This window comes from Amblyomma americanum, unplaced genomic scaffold, assembly GCF_052857255.1.
Source record: "Amblyomma americanum isolate KBUSLIRL-KWMA unplaced genomic scaffold, ASM5285725v1 scaffold_173, whole genome shotgun sequence".
In the NCBI taxonomy this organism is placed as follows: domain Eukaryota; kingdom Metazoa; phylum Arthropoda; class Arachnida; order Ixodida; family Ixodidae; genus Amblyomma; species Amblyomma americanum.
Genome location: NW_027526645.1, coordinates 14,232 through 33,220, shown reverse-complemented (window position 1 = coordinate 33,220; position 18,989 = coordinate 14,232). Strand labels below are relative to the sequence as shown.

Here is an 18,989-nt window from a genome sequence, read left to right as displayed (position 1 = left end):
TAGCATTGGTAGTTTGGCTTGTTGGCAGAGATCTGTTGAAGAATGGTTTCGGCGGTATTTATTAAAGACAAACCTTACAGCGAGTCGCTGAATCCTACGAGTTGATCTTGTGACAATTAGTTGCTGTGTGAGGACCCCATATCACTTTAGCATATTCGATTATCGGTCTGACTAGGGTTTTGTAAGCGAGGCACTTTACGTTCGGAGTAGCACTGCGCATAGTGCGTCGCAGGTACCATAGTGTGTTACTGACATGAACACAGACTTGAGGTTTAAATTCATCTGCCAGTCGTTGTACCATTTTACTATTCTTTGCAGGTTTAAATTTAATTTAACCTGATCATCAATTGTATTTACGTTACTGTACATCACGCAGTCGTCAGCAAAAAGTCTTAATGAAACATCAACGCTACTTTGTAAATAATTAATAAAGATCAAAAATAGGAGTGGGCGTAAGACGTTACCTTGCGTACACCAGAAGCAACGGGAAGAATTATTGTTGGACTGACAACCGCACCTGATCTTCTAGTTCACTGTACCTCATCGAAGTACGACTTTCCTTGATATTTTTTTTTTTTTCAATTCCTACCCGCGTCATTTCAGCAGCTGTCCAGCCCTTTGGTTAGCGTTTCTGTCCCAATGCAGTTTTGGAATCGGGGTGTGCAATCATTGGCCAGTTGGTCCTATATATGTACACATTCCCACAATAAAATTGGAGGACGCTTAAGCCTCAGCGTGTAGCAGCGTTGGCGAGAGTACACGGAACGCCATCGCCCGTTCGGCGCGACGCGTGGCCCGTTGGACAATTTAAGGAAAGGACGCCTGTCACACATATCTCGGCGGCCACCCGAACCGGGCCGTAAGGGAAGGAAAATGAAATGAACAATTGGTTTTAAGGGAAGGAAATGACGCCTGTCTCACATTTTTCGCTGGACACACGGATCGCGCCGTAAGGAAAAATTGCTCGATCAATCAATCAATCGATCAATAAATAAATCGATCAATCACTCAATCCTTAACGCTGTCGCGTTAAAATCCCTTCCCTTACGGCGCGGTTCAGGTGTCCACTGAGATGCGCCATTTTCCGCTCACGGCCAAAGACGCCGACGACACCGGCTTTTCTGCGACACGAGCTTCTTAATGCTGTCGCGTTAAAACGGAACCTGATAGATCGCACTGCTGGTACAGGGGACAAGCGGGCCCTCGCTGTGTAACGAGCAAGGAATCTGCTTCTTGTTGAAAGGGTACATAACTTTGCACGCACGCACATGCGCACACACTACTTGCCGGTTTGGGCTCAAGCACAGACCATAGGGTAGCTTATGGTAGTTTACGTGGTTCAGTAAAGAATTTAAACATCAGAACTTGCCTCCATTGTCCGGAATGGGCGAAAAATTGCAGCCATCTGCGCGGAGAATTTTCGTCCAGGCGATCGGAGCAGCAGATTTGACAGGTTGCTCCATCTGGGGTACTGCGAGACCTACCCGAGCTCTGAGCTGGAATATTGGTTGCATCGCAGTTCGCCAGATGGCACAGCCTCTCAAATCGGCTATCTCGCTCGCCTTGATAATAATAATAATTGGTTTTTGGGGGAAAGGAAATGGCGCATTATCTGTCTCATATATCGTCGGACACCTGAACCGCGCCGTAAGGGAAGTGTAAAGGAGGGAGTGAAAGAAGAAAGGAAGAGGTGCCGTAGTGGAGGGCTCTGGAATAGTATCGACCACCTGGGGATCTTTAACGTGCACTGACATCGCACAGCACACGGGCGCCTTAGCGTTTTTCATCCATAAAAACGCAGCCGCCGCGGTCGGGTTCGAACCCGGGAACTCCGGATCAGTAGTCGAGCGCCCTAACCACTGAGCCACCGCGGCGGGGCAAACGCTCGCCTTGATGAAAAAAAATTCTGCGCGCAGACGGCTCCAGATTTCCATCGATTCCGGGCAGTCCAGGCAAGTTCGGATATTAAGTTATTTACCGAAAAACAAATTATCATAACCTACCTTGCGCTCAGTGCTTGAGCCAAAATAGATCAGTGGTTTGCGCAGAATTTTTTGCAGCCCAGAGACAGATAAGGAACACCCTGTATGTGTGCGTGTGCATGTATGTAAGTCAAGTCTTCCCGGATCCAGAAATATGTCATGCAGAACAGGGACACACGAAAAAAAACAGTGATTTAAATAGACACGAACGAAAACAGTGATTTATTTAAATCACTGTTTTCGTTCGCATATATATATATATATATATATATATATATATATATATATATATATATATATATATATATATATATATATATATATAAGCCGATTGACCTGCTTCTCAAAATTCCCTAAACACACTACTGTCATAGTTCTGCGTTCTCTGGCTTGCTCATTGGTCGTAGCAATCACGTTAGCTTCAGCCTCCCGAAACCATGCCATGTGCCGACGTCATCACCAGGGTGCGATTATTAGTGCGGATGCCACCTGCAACGCTGCGCGATGCGTAAGTGGAAGGAGCACGCAAAGCATGGAAAGTCCAGCTTCCAGCTGCAGTTCTTGTAGGCGTTCAAAGTTGATATAATGGCATGTAGTTTCTTTGGGTGTCTAAAAAAATCACAGGATGGTAATTACCACTGTGTACCGCGAGATTCAGCGACAGCTGTAGTTTTTTATTTCACGTTATATTGACGTGGAGAATACGAGAGTGACTTTCCACACATAGGCTTTTTTTGGCGCTCATCTACAGCCTGCCGCTCTAGGCGCGCGGTGTCACCGCCGCCGGGCTATCATAGCCGAGACTCTATTCGGGCGGCGCGTGTCGCACCAGACGTCACAGACGGATCATGCTACATTCCTCTGCTACAAAAAAAAAAAAAACATGACGGTCGACGTCAAGCGCATGGAAACCATCACCGCAGAGACAGCACATGTATAACTATATACACGGACGCGACACGGTCTAATGTGGACTCATACGCGTATTCACCCCCACAGCTGGGCCATTTGCCAACATTCCCAACATAACCACTCTAGAAACGCGATAATATATGCCATACAGGAAGCATCTTTACTCACTAAACACCAGATCACTAACATCAACATCGATCTATACCGACTCCAGCAAAGCCATATACAGTATGCAACGCAGCCTACCGGAAAACCACCTACATGACAATCTAGTAGAATGTTATAACAATTTCACCCAAACCAGCCCCGCACTCAACAAGCATATGTCCTTCGCAATGTTCCCCTCACCACACCAATGCTCTACAACTTCGGATGACGTAACACATCTCACTGTCCCAACTGTCCAGAGATCAAGGCAGACACAGAACACACACTCTACTCATGTAACACTGCCATTACCTCTCCTTATTTCCTTCCCCCTCCTTCGTGGAGTACTTGGCTACACTCGGCAGATCATCAGCGGGCCGTGGCGGAGAAAGCGCTCTTCTTCTCTAGGGCTTAGTGCTGGCCAAAATAAAGTTTTTTTTCTCCTCCTCCTCCCACGGTAACCACCCTCAGAGTGGTTCCCATGGCTACACGCCCGCCGGCGTGAAAACCCAGATGCCGCAGCAGAATTGTGTTTTGAACAGGAAGGCACGAAGACGCTATGAGGAAAGGGGAGAGCACGCTTTTCACACTCGAAAATATCTTTCTATATGAGGAGAAATCCGTTTCATTAGATTTTGATGAAACGCATTTCTGCAGTGCTGTACGTGTCAGCGTTCGAACTGAATTCCCATTTCGCAGCCACTTTTCATAGCGCGCGTAGTAAATTTACTATCGAGGACGCCGACTGTTCTCGGCTAATAACAATTGGTTTTTGGTGAAAGGAAATGGCGCAGTATCTGATATGTCGGCGGACACCTGAACCTCGCCGTTAGGGAAGGGATAAAGGAGGGGTGAAAGAAGAGGAGGTGCCGTAGTGTAGGGCTCCGGAATAATTTCGACCACCTGGGGATCTTTAACGTGCACTGACATCGCACAGCACATGGGCGCCCTAGCGTTTTGCCTCCCGTGTGCTGTGCGATGTCAGTGCACGTCAAAGATCCCCAGGTGGCCGAAATTATTCCGGAGCCCTACACTACGGCACCTCCTCTTCTTTCACTCCCTCTATCCCTTCCCTTACGGCGCGGTTCAGGTGTCCAACGATATATGAGGAAGATACTGCGCCATTTCCTTTCCTCAAAAAAAGACGCCGCGGTGGCCGAGTGGTTACGGCGCTCGGCTGCTGGCACGAATGACGCGGGTTCGCTCCCGGCCGCGGCGGTCGAATTTCGATGGAGGCGAAATTCTAGAGGCCCGTGTACTGTGCGATGTCAGTGCACGTTGAAGAACCCCAGGTGGTCGAAATTTCCGGAGACCTTCACTACGGCGTCTCTCATAGCCTGAGTCGCTTTGGGACGTTAAAACCCCATAAACTATCCTTTCCCCAAAAACCAATTATTACTACTCGTAGCCGAGAACAGACACACCGCCGAGGTGGCTCAGTGCTTAGGGCGCTCGGCTACTGATCCGGAGTTCCCGGGTTCGAATAGTTTTCGCAGACGCGAACCAAGCAGCCTGTGAGACCGGCTGCTTGGCTCGCGTCTGCAATAACTGTACTCGTAGCCGAGAACAGTTTCTCGCTAATTCCACCAAATACAGGCAAGTACCGATATTTATTTAGATCTCAAGCAACATAGGCAATGATATTCTACCTTGTGAGCGGTGCTTGCTCTCGATTCGGCCAGTACTTTGAGCACAGGAATTTTTTTAAAATCCGGCACATAAAAACGCAAGTCCCTGTATAATCGCAGCTTAATGTAATTTGCGTTAGCAGTACAAGCGCAGTCTGCGCACAGCAAATCGGGGCCAAAATTCAACACGAAATGTAGAGGCACAGAAATTTGAAAAAACCATGAATAATCACTGTTCCTAGTATGTTCCACCTCCACACCATCATTTCAACTGGGATGGAAGCTTTGGTAGAAACACCCCGACGCAGATACCGGCACACTTGCTGCGTTTCAGTACCGCGCCACTGTGCAACTCATTTGTAAGTAGTGTGCGTTTAATCAAAAATATAATAAAAGGAAGTTAGATTTTTGCTCACCCCGGCATCTGCCATCGGCAGCACCTGAGCTGGGGCAGCGGAACTTCAGGATAGAAGGCAGTATGAAGAAGGGAAATGAAAGAGGTGAGGGGACAGCAATAGATGCGTTAATAGGAAGCTCCAACGGCGCAAAGTCGTAGTGGTAAAGGCGCCCGTGTGCTGTGCGATGTCAGTAAGATCCCCAGGTAGTTGAAATTATTCCGGAGCCCTCCACTAAGGCACCTCTTCCTTTCTTTTTCCCTCCCTCCTTACGGCGCGGTTCAGGTGTCCACCACGGACACGATATATGAGACGTATACCGTGCCATTTCCTTTCCACAAAAACCAATTATTATTATTACTAATTAAGAGAAAAAGCCCTTGCCCGCAAGGCAGGCGATGGATCGCTGCCACAGGAATCAATCCAACCCAGCCTTCGTGTACAAAGCAAGCAGGCGTTTATTTTAAGTAGACGGGGGGTCATTCACTGCAACAGCAAGTCGCCGGACAGTTGAATAAACGAGGTCGACAGTCGGCTACTCTGAAACAAAGGGCAGAGTGAAACATGTGGGCACTCACCAAAATACCAGTTACCTTTACCGCGCTGGCTTGACGTCTTCTGCCGACGGCTTCTTGCTTCGGCCACCGTGCTCGAAAGCACTCTTGCGGTGGCCTGGTGCACAAGGTGTGCATGAGAGGGCTCGGGGTGGTGGCGCATTGCGAGTCTGCCAGGCACCAATGGTGGGCCCCCGAAGGGGCCCGGGAAAAGGGGGAAAGGATATCAGGGGAATGAAAGAGACAGAGTAGAAAAATTTTGACCATGAGATGAGCCAAATTTTAGGTGCTTAAAAAAAAAAATGTCTTTTTTAACCCATTTTGTTTGTTGTGAAAAACACTGCGAGGACGAAGACTACACGCAGACGGGGAGCTTGGTGTCACTACAAAACAAAGCTACATGAGCATTCACAAAGCTTGCGGCCGGTGGATGTTGCTGGCAGGCTGCGTATGATACCCCGGAACGAGTCTTGGAGCTAGCGTTGTCACCTCTGCCAAGTGTCCCCATGATGCTGCGCCCTTCAGCGCCAAAGGGTGGGACAAGGGCCATTCCTCGCGAAACGGTGCACTCATGCCAGGGCAGTGCTTGACACTGGTCTGGCAGAGTACTCAAGCCGGCTATTCACTTCCAAGTCCACAGCGGCATGTAGAGAACATGCACGCGCGCTAGCAAAACTGCTTTGAAATAACGAGTTCCTTTGCCACAGCGAGTGTCCACAAAGTACAACTCCGTCAGCACCATATGGATGAGCCATGGAATGTGTCTCCAACGAGACTACCGGCGATTACCGAACGTCGAGGAATTACTAGGCTGGCAATGCGTAGCCGAGCAGACGCGCTCTTTGGGCATTGTCCACATATGAATTCTTTTACACAGTCATGCAAAATGACGCGGCGTAGCCGAGCAGACGCGCTCTTTGGGCATTGTCGACATATGAATTTTTTTATACAATCATGCAAAATGACGCGGAATGTTGCGACCGTCAAATGATCAGTGATCCAATTTTTACAAATCCATCCACCCGTGCAATCTGGCAGTCTAACTGCTTTCCCGAGTGGCCAGGGGCAATAAAAATAATATCACATCCCCTGGCAAAAGATGCACACGACCGGCGAGCATGCAAAAAGATTGCCTCGTCGGAAGCAGGATGGTCATTCCGTAAAAAACTAGGTTCCTCTTGACTAGACCCATACTTAGTAATACGACCTGCCAGCAAGGTCCACCGGCGAGTTAGCGCAGGAATGTCTGCGCCAGGTACTCGAGAACCACATTCAAACAAAAACAAAGGGTGGCAGCGCCAAGGCTCGGTTCAGCGGCAAGTCTGTCAGCACTCCACGAAAAGTCCCCCCCACCCCCACCCCAAACCCACCCCACCCCGGTCTGCCGAATCTTCCACCTCAAGCGTTCACTTTGAGTAGCAGCTTCAGCTGGTTGGCAATTTCAAGGCAGACCTCGGACGGGGCGGCGGCTTGCTGGGCGCCGCAAGACATCCACTGGACCGGCGGCCGGGGAAGAGCACCCGGCGAAGGCGGCTCGCTGAACTTCGGCCCAGCGTAGTTGCCGCTTCCCGCAGGGCGCCCCAAGGGAGGCGATGATGAAGCGCTCTTGCGGTGCCGACCAGCGTTCTTGGTAGCCGGCGGGGACGCAGCCTTTGGCGTCTTCTTGCGAGGGGCTTTCTTTTGCGGCATAGCCTGAGTGGCGCTGACCGCTGGTGCACTGCCAGCCGGCGGCCGTTCACGACGACGTGGCGAAGGTCCCTGGGCGACCGGACAGGCGACTTGTCCCGCTCGGGCAGCCATGATGAGCCCGTTCGAACAAGATGGCGGCCGAGTTGATTGCGCACACAGAAGCGGTGATGTAGTCACCCAATTCAGTACCGCAGCTCAGTATCGAAACGCCGCCCTAGGCCGGCAAGAGTCAGAAACAGAAATCGAGGGGTGACCCACCTTGAAAGGGGCGCACAGAACAGGAACACACAACGAGGCAATGGCGACCAGTCCCGAGGGCAACTTGACTTGGAGGACGCCGCCACACGAAAAGGGGACACTGTCCGAAACAAAGGCTCAGCAAAAGCTGGGCCACACGCGACGCATCGGCCTCGCAAAACCTCTCCAGCAGCACGGCCCGTTTAAAGCGCCCACGTCAGCGTGCGTTCAGTCCACCTTCTCGGCGAAGGAGCCCTCGACACCTGCGTAATGGCGAAGAATGGAATGGCAGACGCAGACGGGTTGTTTGTGTTCGGCAGCTCAGGGGATGCTCGCGCCGCGTCACAGGTCACGTGCAAGTGAGATGTGGACCAATGGCGGCGCGGCTGGGTGGAGATTTGTCTCCAGCGGCGGCAGAGGTGAAGGAAGAGAGAGGACTGCCCTGCCCCTTCCCCCCGCGTTTCCCCTCGCGGGGCCGCCGCGCTGTTTGTTGTCTTGCCCGAGGCACCCTGCCTGACGTCATGGGGAAAGAGTGGAGGAAGAAAAAAAAACAAAACACGGCGTCTGGCGAAACAGTCGTGTAGCAGCAGCGCTGGCAGCACGTCGAGCCGCCCATTCTCACCGCAACAAGAAAATTCAAACAGCGCTAGACAGGTGGAGGATGTTTGTAACCTCTTTCTGGTCCTGCTGTCTAGCGCTGTTCGAATTTTCTTGTTACCATGGGACACCAACTCGCCCAATCTGCCTTCCTTCTACCATTTTCACAGCTTCTTGCTCTTTGCGTCTTCTTTATCTCGGCGCTTCTGAATGTTAGTTCTTCTGCAGTTTTCCTGGAAAAGCACTTCGTTCGCTGCTGCCGCAGCTTGGCGGGCTCTTTCGCAAGCGCTTTGTTTTGGCCCTTGCGTCACCGACAAGCGCGTACGCAGACTCCGCGTGCCAATACTTTTTCGGCGTCTGTTATCATTGCGCTGTAAACTCGACAGCATCTCTTTCGCGTCACGTTCCGCGAGTGTGGTGTAGCAGAGGCACGTTCGTACCCCCTCATTTCCTGCAATAGAAATTGTACGTTTGTCTTTACTCCGCTTTCGTTTGATGCGTGTGTCACGGGCGCGTGTGCACTTGCACATTAAGTGGCAACAAATTACGCGTTCAAACCGCTCTATTGTCCGAGTAGGCTGATATGCATCGATTTGTGGTTTTATGGCTGCTTTATCAACTTGTTATGCAAGACAACGACATCGTCTTGAAAGATATTTTAATGGAGTATTCAGGAATATACTCGTAATATATCTAAACAATACTAAACATATTTTTTAATGGAGCATTCAGAAATATGCAACCAATTTACCAGCGTTGTAGGCATCGGAGCGCTTGACGACGACGTTACATTTGGACGCGCGGCACCGGCTCAGAAAATAAGGCACCTACATGGTCACTTCTCGCGAGCATCGCAAAACGCTCACGGACATCCCACAGTTTTGTCTTTTTTTTTTTGCTAGCATGAGGAAAACACACAGTCTATTGCTACCGCCGCGTGTGCCTGTGCTCGACGTGGCTGACATCTACCTGTTTTCGCCGCTGCTATATTTGAATTTTTTTAGTCTTCTCTGAAACACCTGGTCTGATGGCATCATCTTGATTGGTGCATGGTGTATAAATATACATGATGCTAAAATGCCTTGAGAGACCAATATTCAGCCCACCAATTGAGAGACCGATATGCAGCACACCTACTGCAACATGTACCCTGCGCCCGAGGCCTCGCGGACCTCCTAACGCCACTTACGTCGTTCAAATCAAGCGCGCAGGCTGGCGGGTCACGTGGCAGGACAAGAGTCATCCGGGTACTGCGTGACCACGCCGTCCGTGCTGCCGTTTGTGTTCTGACGTTCGGAGATGATTTTGTGTTATTGATTTCAAAATCGCTGCTGCAAACTCGTGTTTGGGTTGTCTGGCGATCGTAGTTTTCGGCGCCGCTTGTAGAACAACTTCCAGCCCTTCGTGTACTTCATGAAAAAGTGACCGCGCCGGGAAGCCTGCTGGCTTTTTGTCTTTACTGTAGTACTACGTTGGACTTCAAGAATGGAAGCCGCTGCGTCTTTTATCTTGCTGGAACCGCATTACAAGAGAAGAAAGGAAACTGGAAGGCGCCGAGTCTTCGTTTTCAGGTAAGTCCCGTAATGCGCGCAATTTGCCTCCGCGCAAATTAACCAGCTAGCACTAAGATAATGGAAGGGCTGAGGCGCTGTCGCGTTTGTTATCCGTCGACATTGTGCACGGTTATTTCTGATTTGGCAAAATGCACTCTACAATGAGTCACTAAATACCTGGCTTGTCTGTGTTCATAATGTAATTGTTTCGACGCGAACGCCGTGAAAATAACCAAAAGTCGTTGCTCGGCGTGGTTGTGCGCTGCTGCCTGCACGCATGTTTTTCATTATCCGCTCGCAGCGGTTTGCCGATAGCGCACGCCGCTTGGCCTGTTTAGCGTTGCATTATGTGCTGCGCGTATACGCGTCGATATAGTTTCATGATGTGGCTTAGTGAGCTTTGAACACACCTATGCGAGATGATTACACCGGCTGTCGAGCTGAGCTAACCGCCCGCCTTGGTTGCCGGTAGCGCGCGCCAGTCGGTCTCTGACGCTGCATGAGTACGCGTCAGGGCTCGACATCCGATGTACTACTCTGGTCGATACGACATCGACTCGCGTTCGCTGCAGCGGAATGTGCAACACCAGACCAAGCGACATGGCACGGTGGCGGGGGGTTAATCGCGTTGGAATCAAAAGCAGAATGAACACATCGTACCCCAAGGCTGGACAGTCAGTGCAATCGCCTCGCAATGGTGTGTTACAAGCTCAAAAAGCCGCTGACAGTAACAGGCTACATGGGCTCGTATTCGCTTAAATGGAGGAGTGATGCGGCTTCCCCAACGAGAAAACTGCCTATTCAATGATCAGTGTAGCTGTAAAATGCTTTTAGTGGCAGGCGTGATGAAAAAATCATTGGTGGACGTTGAAGAATAACCGGTCCGAAAATATGTGCGCATTGTAGCCTTTTCACACAGCCCTTTCATCATCATCATCATCAGCCCTACTACACCCACTGCAGGGCAAAGGCCTCTCCCATGTCTCTCCAATTAACTCTATCCTTTGCCAGCTGCATCCACCCTTTGCCTGCAAACTTCTTAATCTCATCCGCCCATCTAACCTTTTTTAGATGGGCGGATTAGTTATTTTTCATGAGTCCTAAACACTGTAGAGCTTATCGTGGAAACAAGTGTGAGCAAGTGAGCTTTCATCTGTTTAAACTTAGCCTTGTGTTTGTGTGAAAGGCCATCAGTTACCCATAAGTGCAAGTCAATGTGGGTACTTCATCTTCCAGACAATACACAGACTGAAATTGAAATTATGTTGTTTTGCAGGTGAAGTGCCTGCTCTTCAATAGTGAAGAGGCCTGAGAAGAGCTGTCATTGAAGACGATGTCTCCGCTGTCCAAATGTGGGGCTGTTCTCCTTGTCTGTGCCCGTTCAACGTGTATTGCAGAGCACATGTATGTATTGAGTTTTCTAAAGTGTGTTTTTCTAGGCCTCGGTGTTGAAATCAGTGTGTTGCACTAGTCTGCTTCAAATCAGAGTGTTGACGGCATATGTTAGCATTCCCCTTTGAAATAATATATGTGCGTTTCTTCTCAATAGGGTGACATCAAATCCTGCAACTTTTACGCTCATGGTAAAACAGCGCGGAAAAAACATGAGGACGGAACAAACACGACGACACGAGCGCTGACTTTCAACTGGTGATTTATTACGCACGTGTGTACATATACTATTCCCGCCAAACACTACACAGAACAACAAAATATTCAAGAAACACTGCGCCATCACTGAACACATTAAATCTACCTTGCTGCCAATGCATGCTCCAAACAGGTGATTTCGTGGTTAGCCAATGATAATGAGGGCTTGCTAATGCATGCTGCACCCCCCTTGTCAATATGATATGCCTCTACTAGTTCCCTTACTATCTGATCTTTATGTTTGAAGATGACGGATGTCTGATGACGCAGTGGGGCGCACGTGTGCTTAGGTTGCCTGCAGTGCAGAGCCAAATTCGAACCGGCTGCCCTGTCCGAAGAATTGTGATGCTCCCTCAGCCGTTCGTTAAGACATCGCCCAGTATGGCCAACATGCCACCCACCGCATGAAAGGGGGATCTTGTATACTACACCTTCGACGCACTCAACCCTCCTCCCTGCGTGTGCTGTGGTACAACCACCACCAATCCTCCTTCCTAGTAGGGACTCTCGCTTCCGCTGCACAGCTCGGCAAATGTTGCTTAATTTTCTGCGAGACGAAAATACAACATCAACTAGAAATTTTCGCCCCACTTTCTTCAGACGGTGTGATAATGCATGGACGTAAGGGATGACAGCAATCTTCCGGCCATTCGAGACCTCATCTTCCTGAGGAGCACGCTTATGCTCCGATTTGATTTTGGCCATCAGCCTTTCGCATAACCTTCTGATAGTTGCCTCAGGAAAACCAGTGTCCTTAAGCCTAGAAATCTGGCCTTGCACACCTTCCTCAATGATATGGACACACGACTTGTTGAGGGCGGCGCGAACACAAGACAGGGCGATGCCATCCTTTACCAGCTTAGAGTGCCCAGACTGAAAGCTGAGTAGGGCTTGACGGAACGAGGCGAATACAGCCAGCATACATGTCCGGGCTCAAGTCTCAGCTCCACATCCAAGAATTGTATCCTACCTTGGTTAACGGTCTCCGTGGCGAAAGCAAGTCCTTGACAAATGGACGTGCTCCTCAGGAAGATGAGGTCTCGAATCGCCGGAAGATTGCTGTCATCCCTTACGTCCATGCATTATCACACTGTCTGAAGAAAGTGGGGCGAAAATTTCTAGTTGATGTTGTATTTTCGTCTCGCAGAAAATTAAGCAACATTTGCCGAGCTGTGCAGCGGAAGCGAGAGTCCCTACTAGGAAGGAGGATTGGTGGTGGTTGTACCACAGCACACGCAGGGAGGAGGGTTGAGTGCGTCGAAGGTGTAGTATACAAGATCCCCCTTTCATGCGGTGGGTGGCATGTTGGCCATACTGGGCGATGTCTTAACGAACGGCTGAGGGAGCATCACAATTCTTCGGACAGGGCAGCCGGTTCGAATTTGGCTCTGCACTGCAGGCAACCTAAGCACACGTGCGCCCCATTGCTTCATCAGACATCCGTCATCTTCAAACATAAAGATCAGATAGTAAGGGAACTAGTAGAGGCATATCATATTGACAAGGGGGGTGCAGCATGCATTAGCAAGCCCTCATTATCATTGGCTAACCACGAAATCACCTGTTTGGAGCATGCATTGGCAGCAAGGTAGATTTAATGTGTTCAGTGATGGCGCAGTGTTTCTTGAATATTTTGTTGTTCTGTGTAGTGTTTGGCGGGAATAGTATATGTACACACGTACGTAATAAATCACCAGTTGAAAGTCAGCGCTCGTGTCATCGTGTTTGTTCCGTCCTCGTGTTTTTTCCGTGCTGTTTTACCATAAATAACAGTAACCAACTTGCTCAGCTTTCCGTACTTCTTTATGCTCAGTACGAAGTGATGGGGCTACACAGCAGCATTTTAAGGCGATATTACAACAGGGGGACAACCTTATTATCCTTTCACTCTAATACCTGTGTCACGTAGCACTCCTCATAAACAGCTGTAGCAGTAGAATAACTCTTGCCATCCTTCTGCTGTAATGTCAGTGTCACATGGCACTCCTCAGAGATGTTTCCAACAAAGGCATGTGATTTCACTTGAGGGGCAAAATATGAAAGGCTTTATAGTGCAGCTGAAAAAGTAATTGAACTGTAAGCCTTGCTTGGACCCGATTTGCTGACAACTTCTCTCGTAAGGGGGCACGTATTTTATTCTGGCTGCTATGTATGGCCTCTCACTGTATTTACAATATTTTTACTGCCCCCAGATCCGAGTGTTAAATAAGTACTGTCTACTGTTCACAAAGTCTATGCACAGGAAGGCTGAAAGTGGTAAATGGAAAATGGTGCATGCTAAGTAGTCATATTTGCATCACTCTGCATGTTCACCTCAAAACGTTCCCTCAGTGAGGTTTGGTGTTTTTTTTACTATTTCAGTGCGTATACTTGTTCTAATACACATATATTCCACAAGGAGCTTGTAGTGACCTGGTTTACTCAGCTTTCTGGCTTGCTACCTGGTGGCATGGTTAAACAAAACTTAAAAAGAACAGCATATAAGGCATGAATGCCTGCTGCACTCACAACTGTTTACATTATCAGTTTTCCATAATAGATTGGTTGTATTGCACATACTCAGAAATAGAATAGTGCCAAGTACAAAGAAAAGCAAACCGGAAAAAAGAAACATGCAATAATATTACCTCTTTTTCTCATGCACCTAGCAGCGATGGTTGTAGTGAAAAATGGCATAGCAATAACGAATCATTTGACTTGACTTGTAACATACACGTTTTTAGAAATACTAGAGTCTAGGCATGCTTCTGCCACACTAAGAAACTGCCTTGTCTTGCATGGCTCTGCGTCTTGATCTCAGAAGAACCAATGCTACAAGGACAACAGAAAAGATAGAAGGAGGACAACACGGACAGAGGCGCTGAACTTTCATCTTTCAAGTTGAAAGTTCGGTGCCTCTGTCCGTGTCGTACTCCTATCTTTTCCGTTGTCCATTTTGTGATGGTTCTTCTGAGATCATGGCTTACCAACTAGCCCAACAAGTTGACGTGACTAAGGCCATCATGTTTTGTTCTGAAGGCCAATGCGTTGTAGTGCTGGATATTGCATTACTATTTCTACTTCCTCTGTCTGCTAGTATGTCGTTAGTTTGTGTTACAGTTCCTGCTTTATCACATTTAAATTTTTTTAGGTGTTTCACATTTCAGTGTTATCAATTTACAAAAGCAGCAGTGTTTATTGCTGCTTGCTGTCTTTATGTTGGTCACATTTAATGCATTCTTTGTGTCCTGTTTTCATCTGTTTTTTTTTTATTGTGTCGCATAGTGCACCATTCCACTTGTCCATTTCTCTGTGCCTTTTCTCTTCTTTTTTTGTAGCAGGCATGTTGAAAGGAACTAGCTTCTCTTTCTTTTTGCTTCTTTCTCTACCTGTGTTCATATTACTGAACGAAATCTATTTTACTGAAGCTTGAATATTTAGTTCTACAGCACCATCTAGGAGCCTGCTTCCTTTTTTAGCAGCTGCCATAAATGGCAATGCCTACTGTTGCCAAGAGTATTATCTTTACATAAATTCAGTTCACAAGTGCAGGACATGCTTTGCTATCATAACTGCACATTATTGGTTTCTGTCTAATTTGTGCATGATTGGTGACTAACACAATGACCTTCTTGCTTGACATGCATTGTTGCAAGGAAGGCAGACTGTTTGTGCGACTACATACGAGTGTTACACAAAGGGTTTATTACGCTTTCTTCCGCAGTAATATCTATTTAGTTGCTTTCGTTAGGATACTGGGACTCACATTAACGAGAATCTGGGGCTAAAATATGAGTAGAACTTCATGCCATTTGTCAGCTTTCTCTACAGTGTGCACAACCGTGCAGGTAGAGAACCATTTCAGTTTTCAGTGCTCCTTCCTTTGCTTTTCAGCTTTTGTGCCAGATTCCGTATTTTGGAGGATACTCTCAGCCACAGACTTCACCATTGAAGTAGGGTAGCAAATTGCATCAGTCATGACAGTTGGTTTTTAAGACTGAGCACAGCATCTCTATTTTATGAGCACGTCAAAGCTGAGATCTGAAGGGAACTTTGCAAGGCATTGGCACCTGAAATGGTCTTTTTACATGCATAGTGTTACGCACCATTTGAAGGTTTTTGTCAACTGTTGGGTTGAATTTTGTCACCAGTCAAACTTGCTCTAGGCCGCCCTCAGTGAGAAAATAGGGAAAAGGCATGCCAGCTTCCTCGCGAAATGTGAACAATGGTCGGCAAAATTGTGCTCTTGCAGCAAATCATGCGGGGTCATTCAGAAGGTATGTTAAGGTCTAATGAAGTACACCTATTACTATGTTGCGGATCTTGGACTTGTTAACCAGATCCTCTCATGTAAAGGTGCAGTGCATAACGAGAAACCAAGCTGCACGAGAGCTGCTCAAAGCTTTCTGTGTAAAGAAAAGGTGCATTTACTATGCAAGTAACATTGTGTTGATTGCCTACAATTGCAAAGTGACTATTTTAACTACTTCATTATAGCATGTACTCTCTAGTATCAGATAAGGTGTTAAGTAACACTTGTCTCATTTTTATTTACTCTTCAGTTTTGTTTCTGTTTTATATTTCTGGCCATGAACAGCACAGGCTATGTACTCCATTGTCGTTTCGTACAAGAAGCAGTTGCGAGTCCAGCGGCTGTGCTTGTGTGCTGTTCGTTGTGAACTGTATGCTGTTATACCTGAGAACCAAACCGCCTTGCCTAAAAACTTGTCTGCAAAGAAGGGTGTGTGGAAAATTCAGATAACAGGAGGCATAAATGTGAGTGATCCTACATACCCGTGCCTAAATGGAATATTGAGTGTGGAGTACATGTTTGCATCACTGCGCTAAATTTAATGGCATGACATTTATTATTTATTAACTTGCTATTTACCTTTGCACTGTGATCACTATAGTGGTGTATTTCATGATAAACATAATTTTTGTCTCTTAATCTTCAGGAATTGTGGCTACACACAGCTGGATTCAAGCTGCCGTCAAGGCAGTGAAAGATACTTCACTTTCTAGGCAAAGATGCACGCTATGACGCAAGGGGCCTCCAGCATGACTCAACCGCTGCTTTCGTCTACCAATAAAGCTAAGGGTGCTCTTGGGCAAATGTGAGCGCTTTTTTCTTCTTTCAATACATGCTGGCTCTTCATGCTTGGCAAGGACACGAATCACGTAATTATGTGCATGCTCCTATCTACTATCGTGCTCAAAATAAGAGACCCCTGTGAGCGTGCACTGAACTGTGCCAAACTGCATGCGGGTGCCGCCTGACGAAGCAATCCTGTTGTCAATACCGACGCCCGTATGCAATTTGGCACGTTTTTCAGCATACACTTGTGGCGGTCTCTTAATTTTGCTCACGATAGTATGTCCAGACATTGAGCATCACTATAAAGGCATATTAGGTTCCAAATTTCTTTCTGGATCCTTCCTTCCTTAGACGTCATCACCAGAATGGTACGCCGACCACACCAGGAAACAGTAAGCAAAAGCACGCCAGAGCTGGTATGAGCTGGCCAGGTCACGCCAGATGAAAACACACTACACCACATCGCAGAACCCATGTCTAAAATCCCGCTTTTGGAACACCGGACACGATAAATGCCAATTTTCTTTTTTGTAAGAGTGTCACAGTATTGGAATTTTAAGATCACCACACGCACATAGTGGATGCACTATATATATTGCTCGGAACACTGTGGCAAGGTAATAAACACCCAATAAACTCTTGACTGGATGCGTTTAGACCTTTCAATAAACGGTTAGTTAAATGTGAACTGCAGATCAATTAAATAAAAATTGGCAGGTAATAAACTGCCAATTAAATGTTAACTTACAGGCAATATAACATGAAATGAGTGTTAATAGACATGCAATTAAATGTAAATTACAGGTTTATAAACAGTCAGTTAAATGTGTATTGCCAGTCGATAAAATCTCAATTTGGATCTATCGAGTGGAGTTAATAGTCAATTGGAATAGGGTGGTCAATTTTAACTCAACAAAAATATTGTACGCTCTGAATTGTTTTACAAATGAATTTATTGCTGAAAGTCAAGAAGTGTTTAATTAAAACTAGGTAGAAATTTTCGTAAGAGCCTGTCCAATCAGTGCACGCGTTTTCACATGCTCTGACAGTGTTTGCATCAGCTGATCGTTGGTTTGTTCCGAATCATTCCTGCCGATGTCAGTGAGCCTTGATGGGTAGATGTATGGATGGAAGATAGGAGCGCCCCCTCAGAAACAAGGGGGGGGGGGGGGGGGCAGTTACCATCATGCTTTGGTTTATACAGGGTATTTCACGTAACTTGAACCAAAGATTAAAAGAATTAAGTGGCGCACCGTAGCTCGGTGAAACCAACGACATATTGGTTCCCGTTGTGTGGCACTCCGCAGAATATTTTTAAAATCCGAATAATTACCTGAGATTAAATATGGGAAAAATTATTATTCACTTTAGGGTCACATGCGTGTCATTAATTTGTAGAGGGGGCTACGAAACAACTGATCCAGTTTTTTTTGTAGCTGCATATCTTCTACGTGATCCTTTTTTACACCATTTAAAGAAAGCCCGCGAAATTTAAAAACCACGTGATTGCGCTCTTGCGCTACCGTATTGCAGCCCCTAGCCGCGTGGCATTTTAACGCACATATGTATATATACCAACTGTTTCAGGGAAAGTGATCACCAATTTTTGTTTTTGAGGAAACGAGAAGCAATTTGCGGCATAGTAATATGACTGTTGGCGAACGTCAAAAAACAGGCGAATCATCTTAACTAGCTATGTGATTGACTAAATTCTAATAGTTAACTTTTTAACTATTACCAATAGGCACATGATTGCAACTAGAGACTTGTAGCCGCCCATTAGTAATAGCCATATCAGTTTTTTAGAATTTCAAAAACGCCATTACTCTCGGTGCTGTGGCATGACAAAATTTGGCTATTTCGACTAGTCAAGACCAGAGGTGGGCAAGTGCCCTCATTTTTACTTTTCCTCCCTCACCCTCACTTTTGGATCCATGGCCCTCCCTCGCCCTCATTTTGAAATGTTATCCGGCCATCCCTCGCCCTCACCTTCACTTCGAAAAATTTGCTGGCCCTCCCTCGCCCTCACATCGTCGGCCCTCCCTCACACTTACCTTCACTAACATATTTTAAAACTCGAGTTATATTTTCTAGTCTGCAACTTCTGGTGATATTACTGAGTAATAAACATACAAGACAAGTCCTCAAGGCTCTATTGGACGAGAGGCTAGATGCTTATACTGTTGTGTGTGTGCAAGTGCATGTGTGTGAGCTGTTTGAGCTAATACATGACACAAAGCCGAGACAGCTACCAGTTGGGCCCTAGATTATCACTCCGGCTTTACTTCTGGCATGCACTGCATGCATACATGTGGCCTGCACTTATAACATTTTTTTGTTATGTATATTTATTGTGCTTATACTGCATCCCCACTGGGGATTTTAGCAGGGTGGCATACAGATAAGTAAACACAACGTAATTACACAGGCAATGAGCACAAGAACAAAGTAGAATAAGGTAGGTTGAAAATTTTGGAAAATAAGCATACACAACAGATTTTTAGACAATACTGGAAAGAAATGTTGACGTAGATGATTTTGAAACATTGGCGAAAATAACGAAGCGCC

The 18,989-nt window shown here is 47.0% G+C and overlaps 1 protein-coding gene and 1 long non-coding RNA gene across 2 annotated transcripts; one reads left to right on the top strand and one right to left on the bottom strand.

The window, feature by feature from the left end:
• Positions 1–5,504: 5,504 nt before the first annotated feature.
• LOC144112470 (uncharacterized) lies at positions 5,505–7,873 on the bottom strand. The gene has a single exon (XM_077645301.1). It carries the CDS (start codon positions 7,416–7,418, stop codon positions 7,017–7,019), a length of 402 nt encoding a protein of 133 aa, XP_077501427.1. The 5' UTR covers positions 7,419–7,873; the 3' UTR covers positions 5,505–7,016.
• Positions 7,874–8,159: 286 nt separating this feature from the next.
• LOC144112471 (uncharacterized) lies at positions 8,160–16,466 on the top strand. Its single transcript, XR_013310267.1, has 3 exons — positions 8,160–9,712; positions 10,971–11,098; positions 16,282–16,466. It is a non-coding gene; the product is annotated as an uncharacterized LOC144112471 (long non-coding RNA).
• Positions 16,467–18,989: the final 2,523 nt, after the last annotated feature.

What these genes read in the sequence shown, in the direction of transcription:
- LOC144112470 (XM_077645301.1), bottom strand. Translation starts at nt 7,418, where the DNA reads ATGGCTGCCCGAGCGGGACAAGTCGCCTGTCCGGTCGCCCAGGGACCT.